Source organism: Limulus polyphemus, unplaced genomic scaffold (assembly GCF_000517525.1).
Source record: "Limulus polyphemus unplaced genomic scaffold, Limulus_polyphemus-2.1.2 Scaffold1315, whole genome shotgun sequence".
NCBI lineage: Eukaryota > Metazoa > Arthropoda > Merostomata > Xiphosura > Limulidae > Limulus > Limulus polyphemus.
This window is the reverse complement of record NW_013666925.1, coordinates 133,447-144,844: the sequence shown is the minus strand read 5'-3', so window position 1 is coordinate 144,844 and position 11,398 is coordinate 133,447. Positions and strand designations below refer to the sequence as shown.

Sequence of the window (11,398 nt, the reverse complement as noted above, 5' to 3'; positions counted from 1 at the left end):
GTGTGTGTGTGTGTGTGTGTGTGTGTGTGTGTGTGTGTGTGTGTGTGTGTGTGTGTGTGTGTGTGTGTGTGTGTGTGTGTGTGTGTGTGTGTGTGTGTGAGAGAGAGAGAGTTAATTAATTAATTTACATGTCAATTATTCATATACACTAAAACCTACAAGTTGCTGTTGGGGTTCCTTATAACAGCAGTTCCACTTGTCCGTAACCCTATGAAGGTTTACAGACCTTGTTATTTTAAAAACAACAAAACAAATCTTTTCATTTCTAAAAGTAAATATAAAATTTATTTTATAGACAAACCACTTTCTGTTGTTACAATCTTTGTATTATATAGAGATCTTTATTCACAAAACTCATCGCTAATACAATAACATTTTCAAAACAGTCTTAAAGATTATGAACCTGTATTTATTTTCATTAACCAAATTTTAAACTGTTGGATAACAGATTAATAACATAGTAGTAGTAGACTTTTTCTTGAGGAAGATTGTGTACTGTAGATGGGCTAAAGTTCTGTTGTTGTCCGAGAAGTCAGGGTTTGGACACGTTTGGCATTGCAGTTTTTGCACAAAATGTGATCATCCAAAGGATAACAACCATAGCCTTCAGCTTCTGATGACAGCAAAATGTTGCAATCCTTCAGAAACGAGAAGATTAAATAGTAAACATTACTGTTATTTGAGGATTTTCTTAAGTTTATTTTGAAATTTAAATAAGGAAACTTGATCAAAGAATCAAAATGACCAATCGAAGTACATAATAATGTAGGAGGAAATTCATAAAGAAAAACATAACAGTTATAACCCATCGTGGAAAGTTGTTTAAACCATGTAATAACGATTGTCATAAATTAGCTCTATGTCTGTCTGTCTGTGTCGAACATACTTGAAAAATATCCATGTATGGTTTGTTGATTACGTGTCATAACTATAATTCAAAATAATCACATTCAAATGTCATGAACAGACACAAATAAATATTATAGAATTGTAAAATAAGTGAGCCTTATAACTTTCACTTCAAATCTTCTTGAAGAATCTAGGTTATGGAATAGCATTATGGGAATTCCATAACATTTTGTATTACCATATTCGCCTGATAATAATGCGATGTTTTTTGAATAATAACTAGGCTGTAAAATTCCTAGTCGCCTTATAATCGTAGCTGACCACAGGCCCCCCGTTTTCTCTACTCTAGCCTGTCAGATTCCTGAATGTCCAGATAGTATCTGTCTACAGATGTTTGCTCAAGGTAATGGCTAATTCTTGTAACAAATGCATCTCCAGGAGCCAAAATGGTACTTTTAATAACTAAAGTACAATGCTTTGTTGAATAACAACTGTAGGTGACCCGTAATAAGTCTCCTCAAACAAGTGACATTTTGCAGTCACCACTAGTCTGTTGTTTCTTACAATGGTGAAAGTTTCAATAAACTTACTTTAACCATCTTAAAGAATCCTTCTTGATCCTGTAGGTTATTTTCTCGTCTAATCTTTTCTGCTCACAATATGAAGCAGTCCATTAACATTTTCAAGATCAAATGTAAGTGCAGTGTAGTGTAACTTACCTCGCATCTGTAACAGTCTACGTGAAAACTTCTGTCCAAGGCCACAACTCTGACCGTCTCTTGCAGGTCTGGTTCGGGCATGATTGGTTGTTTACACACACAACATCTAGGAGCAAATTTTCTGCAAAAGTCATACTAGCTAATTAAAGTGGGTATCCATTTCTTGAAGGTTAGAAAAACAAATGACTAAGGTTAAAAGAATCAATAAACTCGAATTTCCTGAACTAGTAAATAACATTCTATACACAACAAATTAAGTTAAAAACTGAGATAAAAAAATAAAATTAATAGTGAAACTCATCTTCAGAATCTGAGAAGACCACAAGAAACTTTCAGAAATATTTACTTGACTCTAGAAGAAACAGATACTTTACTTGTGAAAATCATCAATGCAGTAAATCTGGTTGGTAGCATCTACTGTGAATGGGACACTGTCAAGACACTTCCCACAAACTACACACTTAAAACACTCTGGATGATATGGATTGCCAGTAGCTCGTAAGATCTACATAAAAATAAAGAATTAAAATTATGAATTATAAACTTCTTACATATGTCATTTTGGGCCACATAATTTTATTTCTTCGCAGTATTTAAGAGTAACCTAAGAGGGTATCTATATTTTACATCCATTACGAACTCTTAAGTCACAAACTTTGCAGCTAACTACAAGCAGTTTTATGTAAATTACAAAAATAAAACAATTATAAAAGTGAGAATTGAATTTTCCTTAACTTTGTTTTGTCCAATTATATTACGAACATATACATTTTGATAAAATAGTAATGGATCATTCAATAAAGTTCAAAGTCTTGTACAACTGAAATATACATATATTTGGGAGCGTTAAAGTTGTTCATAACAGTAAACTGATTACTTTGATTATAAAATACAAATTATTTTAAAACTACTTTTAAAAAAAGAATCACGTAGTTGGTAATTTCAGAATAATACTCGACAGGAGGGTTAATGATTCGTTAGTATGTGGAATATTCTCTGTACTTTTGTTTATTTATGAAGAAAACTTTAATCATCTAATATGCGATCGTTATATCCTGTAAAGCTGGAGAGAGGGCAAACTAAAGTCTACAGGGGTAAATGCCCCACATAGCAAATTATTCCCCTATCTTTAAGCATTCCTTGTTATAGAAGATTCTCTTAAACAGTAGTTTAAGCATTTGTGTAAGAAATGCTGTCTTCACTAACAGTGCATGAAATATGTATATGCAAGTTGCCATACAAGACCAACAAATGGAAGATTTAATGCTATTATGGGTATAATGACCAAGATTTCAACCTTCCACAACTAGTTTGCAGTATATCTTTAGTCACAAATATTCAGGTAAATTTTTCAGTTAGGTGTTCTACAGTTAGTACGACACCCTTGCCAACAGAATGTTGAAAATTATTAAACATATTATATATGAACTGTTCTTTTTATTTACGTAAATGTTAAATATGCCAACAGCTAGAAATCTATTGGGATCTTGATCTGTGTCTGTACCCCTGAGGCAAGACCAAAGGATAGTGCAGATACTTGTACAAATTGGTACGAGTTAGGAGAAAAAACAAAACAAAAGAAGTATTTACCTTCTAAACGTTATTTGTAATAAATCAGTGATGTGTGCAGCATTTGAGTTTGGTGTAATTCACTTTAACCTTTTGCTAACTAGAAGCCAGACTCAGTTGCAAATAGACATGATAAAAAATTATTGAATAAATATTTATTTGTGTGTTTGTGCATGTTTCTTTCCTTTGCTGTTCAAGTTTGAAATTATTATCTGCAGTACATTTCCTGAATCTTCATTTTGCAGGCAACTTTAAAACCTCTGTTGGGCATCAGTACATCTGAATAGTGAGGTATCATAAAGCCATTAGTAAAACAAACTTCTGATGGTTTATTTCAAAATCTGGCCATTTCCTTTTTATGTATATAAATGTTAAGTTTAGCCATTCTCTTAATTACAAGACAATTAAGTTTGTGTTTCAATCTTAGGGAAAAAAAAACAACAAAGCATTGTGTTTTGTACATTAATCTGTACGACATTGTCCTTTTAACAAAAATGTTTAGCAAGATAGTTTTAACAGAAACTTAAGTAAAAATTAGTATAATATTTTATAGATAAAGGCCAACTGCATGATCTAAAGTTTTATTAAAAATCATGTAAAGAGGGTACTGCTGAAATAATTTTATTCAGCAGAACATTGTAAATTTGTTTATTATTTTTGTTATTTAATGTGTTTTAGTTATTTTAAATTCAACAAGTTTCATTACAAACTGAAAATTATAAGCATATAAACAAAATAAACTTGCCCTTTCACAAATGGGATTTCCACAGACATAGCACTTTTCAAGAGAATTCTGTAAAAATATAAATCAAAATACGATTGACTGAAAAACAGTTATGTCTATCTACACTAATACTAAAAATGAAAAAAAAAAGGCATAAGAAAACAGATGGGTTAAGTAACCAAGCCAAATATACAAGAAACTGTGTTATATAAATTATGATTTCAGGATTTGTAGTTGTTTTAATTAACACCTACTCTAAAGTTTATTAATTAAAACACTCCATAATATTACAATTATTTTGATTCTTATCATCAAAAAAGGTAAATACAGATGGGAGAATAACGTTTATATTTGGTTGGAAATATCTTGAGATACTCTTATCATTTGAGCGTTTGTTTCCGAGATCACTGACATATATGATGGGAAGACACAAGTACTGGGGAATGGGCAGTAATAGCAAAGTTTGAAATCACTTTATTTAACTAATTCCAACTCACCAAGTAATCTTCTTCACAGTGTGGGTTCCCATCCACTATATAAAATGATTTTCCTTGCAGTTCCTTATCTGAAAATATAAAAATTGTTTTGTCAAAATTAACAGTTATTATGGTTCACGACAATTTACAACAGATCCTAAAGTAACCTATTACTTCCTTAAAACAAAAAGATAGTTAGGAAAAAAAAGGTGTTACTGCATGAAATTGAAGTCTAAAATTCACAATAAAAATTGTTCAGCATTTGTTCCTTTCAACCTTGTCCATCATTTCTTTACAGTCTTCTAGAATAGAACTCGCTGGAACCATGGATTTAATCCAGTTTTATCTAGATTCCTATTATTATTATTTTTTTTTTTATTAAATTGAGTGCTACATAATTTAATACTATAAACCAAGAAAGAAAGAGTCATTAAATCTATGAAAGTACATTAAAATAAAGCATCATACGTTTTTGGCATTGTCACAGGTGAAAGAATATCACTTACGGCAAACATGGCAAGTGAAGCAATGCCTATGGTAAATTTGACTCATTGCTGTACAACCACCTTCTGCTCCAAGCACGTTTTCACCACATTTGTAACAAATTCCTAGGCAAAAAGAGCAAGATATTTTCAATAATACTAAATTATACGAATCAGAATAGTATTGAAGCGCTTCCAATCACTGTATTATTGAACATACACAATAAAGACGCAAGTTAATCTATAAATAACTGTTGTTTCTTAAAATTGGTTAAAAGACACAGAATTATAATTTTTTATTGTACGTAGAAGATTTAAGAAAAAAAAAACAACCTTAAACTCTCAATGATCCCATTAGGATGAATGAAACTTTAGCAGAACATCAATAGATTTTTCCCATAATGCTTCAAATGAAAAGTTCAATGGATAACAGAAAAAAAAAAACTCATGGCTTTAATGCTTAATCAGTTGTTATTAGTGGCATAACAAGCCACATACTTAGAAGTGTGAATGTAACATCTTTAAAATAACTTGAGTCTTGCACATGAGCTTGCTACAGTGCAATTCATTACAATAACTTAATCCAAGCAAAGAAGAATCACTTATCTCTGTATCAGTCTTTCCTCGGAAACAAGGGAGAACAAGTTAATCCTACATAATGCTTATTACCAAAATGAAAAGTTAAGCCTATTAAGTTTAATAGAAAAAAACTGAGTAGGTAAAAAATATATTTAAAATATTGACCTAAAAAATCAGGATCACTTGAATTTTCCATGCTTCGTACCAGAAGGTCTGTCAGATCGTCAATCTGAACTTTTTGTCCAGTGGATGGTCCTCCTTCCAAAGGTTGGGTCATCATTCCAGTGGCTGGCTTCCTTTCATGGTGATGGTCGGAATAGAGCAGTGACTTAGAAGGCATTTGACTGTTGGCTGGTCTAGGAACGATGGGGTTGTACATTGGACCCGTATCATAAGTTCTCTGGAAGATTTTAAGCCTATTTATAGCTTGCAGTATTTCATATTATGAAATTATTATTGTTAATGATAATACACATTCAATGAAGAAATATTCTAAACCCAAGTTAGATTTAAATTACATAAAAGAAAAACTTCAAAGAAGTAAGTAGTAATTCAAATATACAGTTTTTAAGAAGTAATAGTAGGAACATTATTTCAACTAAACACATTAAGCATTAATCTTTTAAAAAACATTAATTTAAGAAGATATAAAAATATTACATAATTATTACATTGGTAATTGATACTGTAGGATTTTTACAACATCTTTTCCTGAAACCAATGTCTCATTTAAGTACATGAATCTATCACTCAATCCTTATTTTATTATACATTTACAAATTATGATGCCTTTTCAAGAAATGGAATGTTGCTTTTCTACAAAACGCTAACTGTGGAGCTTAAGATAATTTAAAAACATAAAATAAGATGTGGGCTTCTTACCATTGGAGACTGAAGTTGATGCTCTTCTGGAGGAGGTGGTGGAGGAGGGAATGCATAACTGCTGGGAGGAGAATACCTTGTTCTCTGTGGTGGTAGTGGTGGCGGAGGAGGGAATGCATAACTGCTGGGAGGAGAATATCATTGTCTGTGGTGGTAGTGGTGGTGGAGGAGGGAATGCATAACTGCTGGGAGGAGAATACCTTGTTGTCTGTGGTGGTGGTGGTGGAGGTGGAAGTTCGTCATCAGTGGAAAGAGTACTATAGGAAGAATACAATGGTCTGCCCACTGTAAAATAATGCAAAATTAAGAAAGATTTAAATAATTAAGTAACATTCATGAATACTCATCTAGATAGTCACACTGTAAATAACATGAAAATGTCTTTATGCTTATTTTAAATAGTAATATCGGCTACATATTTATAACACCTATAAAACACGTGAAACTATATAATGAAGTTGTTCAAAGTGACAGTTTTTTTTTTTTAACCAAGAATAGAAGAGAAAAGTAATATTACCACTACTGTCATCCAGTCTGATGAGCCATGGCCTTGTTAGCATTGGATATAACCAGAGGCATCACTAGGCACTGGCACATTGGGCCCATGCCCCAAATCCCCAGCTGGTGTCTTGAAAAATCTGAATAAAAAACTAAGATCGATGTCATACCGAAATGCTGAACATTCCCATACCTATGGGCCCAAGCCCAGAATCCTTTAAGCTCCTAGGAATGACATTGAATGTAGCAGATATAATGAGGATGACACTTTTATACATTCGTCTTTACTTTCTCCCATAACTTCAGGTTTCCAACAGATGCATTTCAAATGATATTACAAGATATGCCACTTACGTATGGCACATATTTAGCTCCTAACATTAAGTACTACGACAATAACAAACAAGTTGTACATTTCCAATTCCTCATTTATTCTGTACCAGTCCAAGATGTTGGATCACTTAGGAGGGTTAGGTGCACCGATTGAACACTTCCTTCAACAGTGTAAACTCATGGATACAAGTATTACTCCTATGCAGCCATTAGGAATAAAAAGGCTATTAAAGTCTACTGATACTTCTACAGAAGGTTGAGTAACCTATATCAGAATGATTTTGGAGTCTTACAGTATATTACAGTGTCATTACAGTATATGCTACCACATATGGTCATTCTCTATCTAACAATCATCCACCTTGAGACAGTAGCTCTGCTGCATAAATTCCATTGACAAAAAAAAAAAAGACTCCATTGTAAGGTTCTTATGTCCAATGCACACAAATACACCATGTTTACTTTCCATTATCCATCTACATTATAATAACAGCTTTCCAATGCCTGTTTTAACAGTCTGATCACACAGAAATCCATCAGTGCTGCAATCAGAGACAAGACCAGTAGTTCTTTGATACATGTTTCAATTTCTAGCTGCTTCTAGTATGCAACAGTTGAATGGATATGTCATTGAAGCAACTTGTACACATGTGAATTCTGTCACTTTTCTAGATGAAGATTCTTCATGATTATGTTGCATATTTTTGTCTATGACACATGGACAGCTTTTGCCACTTATCTTTCTGTTTGTAGAATCTCACCTGTTACAAAACACAACATGTTTCTTATCACAGATGGGGTGGAACTTGTTTCAGGTCATTTTCTAGATAGTCCTGGTGCCCCAACTTAATCCATTCCTCTTTATATATCAATGTCATTAGGTCAAATGTATATCCTCATCCTTTAAATTCTAAATACATGATTTGAACTCATCTTTATGATATCAATATATGCATATTTTGCTTTTGAAAAAAAGGATGTTACATACCTTCCCAAAAGCAATCAATTTTCAGTGGCATCAAATTACCTGCAAAACTCCACACAATGTCAAAGTGTATTTCCGATACATTCCCTTCAACCGAGATTTTATATTGGCTGTAGCTGTCATACGACTTGCTGATTAGCGTTTTCGAAGTAGTTAATATAACTTACACACCCCCTGCATAAGCCAGTAGCCCCTTCTCTACCATCCGTGGATAGATACAATTAGAACACGTGGTTTTAATCTCGCTTTCACTTGTCAATGTACAATTTATACTTGTTAATATCACAAACAGTCAAATTATAAGAATATAAATATTAAAGCTTTTGTTACGTAACATTAGGAAATTTGAACAGATGCTTAAGTGGGATAGGTAACTATTCTCATTTCGATCAGGTAAGAAATAGCTATCTGTTTTTGTTGAAGTCTTTCTTGAAGTAATTTACTGAACACTGTAGAAGTCTGAAGTTTTACATGACTACATAAGAATATCCTGGATGTCTTTCTGGATACTTTTGCAGGCTGTGCAAGGTAGTGAATTTTATTTCATTTTTTGTTACAACATTTATCCAGGCTGTGCTGCTATATTCAATTAAGGGTATACACAATAACCAAAGTCGTTTGTTTTAATAAATCTTCAAAAATTGGTAAACGCTCACACAAAGTATACCTTTCATGGGAACCTTTTCCGGGTAGCCACTTCAGCTAAATTATTTTGATCTAACCCAGGATTCGCCTGGACTAATACATAATAACGTTAAACACAATTTGGAGACGAGCTATTAATGTTTGAAGTCCTGTTGTCAACAGTAGATTACGTAGTTTATTTAACATACAACACATATCGATATATCTAACTTTAATACGGAATTGAGTGCAATAAATAGTCTTTCCTTTCTTTTTTAGTCTACATTCCTGTATTGTGAAATCCGATTGATTTTGATGTAAATTCTAGCTTCCAAAAAGTGCTTGAAAAACGTTCTGAGAATGCTTAAAAAAGTCCATGGATTCGACATGAACCATAGATTTGTGCAGTGAATGAAATATTAAAATAAATTCAGCTATTATAATATTTTCAAGTACTTTTGCAAAAAAATAAGCCCTTGAAATTCCATTCTCAATTTCAAACACTTTCAAGGATGCGTGTGCATGCACACTGCCAATCTTCTGTCGAGTTTAGACGAGGTTGAAGGTTTGTGGAAGCTATGGATGTATTTGAGTAACTCTTCCAGACCATCAAGTCAACCGTAACGAAATTATTATAACACCGAAAAATTAACCTATTACGAGTCTTCCACGTTTACCTTAAATTTCTCATCCAAAAGCCTGCGGATGATACACCGCAGTAGTTACATTTGAAACACACAATTAGGCCTATCAAAGGTTTTATTTTTATACCTCTAGAAAACAACAGTGCAATAATTGTTATTAAAAGCTATAAATGATCGTTTCTCTAATCCTGATTAAACGATCTGCAATTCGTCCGAGATTTCTAGATCCATTTTGAATTTGCGAGTTATTTAAAATACTGTTTATAATTTTTTTCTTTCAATAGTTTTTGCCTGGGCAGTTAGTAAGGCTAATTAGTGTCATTGAGAGTTGATGGAAAACAGTGTAAAGAGTGAGATATTGTTTCTAAAAAGTGTTTATTGTTGAAGAATGCATCTTTATAGATTTCATTTGCGTTTTAAGAAGTGTTTCAAACGAATCAGGATTTTGATTGTTGATGTTCGATTTTATTGTCTTGGCCAATTTTAATATATCTTGAGTTGTGTCAAGAAACCGGCTGGGTCCAATTTTAAATTCAATTGAAAACACAAATCGCCACAATTACCTTTATCATTTATTTTCACCTCATTTCGTATGGTGTTTGTAAGCGCAAGAGTTGATTTTCGTTATAATTTGTGGGTTATTTATATTAATATATATTTTACTCGGTTGTATTTGTTCTTTGATGGTGTTTATGATTTAAGAGTTTGGTTTCCATGTGTTGTGATTGATGTATTGTGTGCGTTTTAGTAAATATTAAGTTAAAAGTCAAACAGCGCCAAAAACACGTTACAATGACGTTTCGTTTCTGACACACAACTCCCCCCTCCTAAACGTTTGCCTGAAATTGTTTTAAATAAATATAAAAAACCTACTATAATGAAAAATTCTGTTACTTGTGAATTAAATATACCTCAGTGTTTTATTAAGTACAAAATACAACCAAATAATGAAATATTTTATTTATCTATCTAAAAAAGCATTCGCGCGCGCGTGTCCCAAGCTAACCCTTACTACACGACCCACTTTTACTTTGTTTAAAACTGAAGCTGGTAATTTTCTCTCACCACACAGTCGATGAACTTCAAACATAGATATCTCATTGTTGTTTCTTTTCTTACAATAATCTTAAGTCCTTTAAGAAAGAAAACAAAAGTAAGTATTAATTTTAAAATGTCAAGACAGTTATCCAACATGAATACTTAATAACAATAACGAGCGACTTCATAGTTAAAGTCACCAAACATTGACTGTTTGCGATCTCCTATGTTCACTGATAGAGCTCTATCAAATCATTCAGTATGCATGGAGTCACTCTCTCGTAGGAGCTGGCATCAGGCACAGTGCAACCGTTTTGTCTCAAGAGCATGTAGTTAAAAGTAAAACACACGGATATGGTATAAAAACACTCGACAAAATGCCTTTCTAGAGCTACACTGTGTATTTAAAACGTACACATTTTACAAAATGTTTATCATTTACATAAAATACAACGAAGGTTGGCTGGATAGGAGTGTTTGTTTTTAATTATGCACAAAGCTACACAAGGGCTATCTGTGCTCTGCCCACCACGGGTATCGAAACCCGGATGCTAGCGTTGTAAGTCCGCAGACATACCGCTGTGACACTGGGGGGCAGGATAGGAGTGTGAAATGCGTTACAAAAGTCAAAGTTGTTACTATGTAGTGCGGTTAGAGATATAGTAATTCGAAAATAACACAGACGTAAATACGTCACCATTTGTACTTTCGAAACTGTTACTCGGATTTTATTCTTGAATGCACTATGACAGCTATAACTCGAGAAATAAAATTTAGGCAAGTGATGACGTAAATTTTGAGTGACCTTTCAATAAGTGTCACGTAGTTTTACTACTGCATAATTGAAGTGTGCCATCCACTGCTGCTTAATTTATGAGGAAGTGGAGTCGCGTTCTCTCTCGGTAATATACGAGTATTCAGTTTATTACTGAGGTTTGGTTTGAATTTCGCGCAAAGCTACACGAAGACTCCGAGATTGTTTGTTTGTTTGTTTGT

At 33.0% G+C, this 11,398-nt stretch overlaps 1 protein-coding gene across 2 annotated transcripts in view; it reads right to left on the bottom strand.

Moving 5' to 3' along the window:
* Positions 1-256: 256 nt before the first annotated feature.
* The window catches only part of LOC106463066 (lipoma-preferred partner homolog), an 18,405-nt gene continuing 7,263 nt past the window's right edge, over positions 257-11,398 (bottom strand). The window contains exons 3-11 of one of the 2 annotated variants that reach the window (XM_022390473.1): positions 6,481-6,565; positions 6,281-6,419; positions 5,564-5,798; positions 4,844-4,945; positions 4,359-4,426; positions 3,883-3,930; positions 1,943-2,073; positions 1,569-1,689; positions 257-638 (exon numbers count right to left, since the gene is read on the bottom strand). In XM_022390473.1, coding sequence (XP_022246181.1) covers positions 507-638; positions 1,569-1,689; positions 1,943-2,073; positions 3,883-3,930; positions 4,359-4,426; positions 4,844-4,945; positions 5,564-5,798; positions 6,281-6,419; positions 6,481-6,565 — 1,061 coding nt within the window. In that variant the 3' untranslated portion in view covers positions 257-506. Of the gene's footprint in view, positions 639-1,568; positions 1,690-1,937; positions 2,074-3,882; positions 3,931-4,358; positions 4,427-4,843; positions 4,946-5,563; positions 5,799-6,280; positions 6,420-6,480; positions 6,566-11,398 lie in introns of both variants that reach the window. The other variant, XR_002611404.1, reaches the window with a different exon arrangement.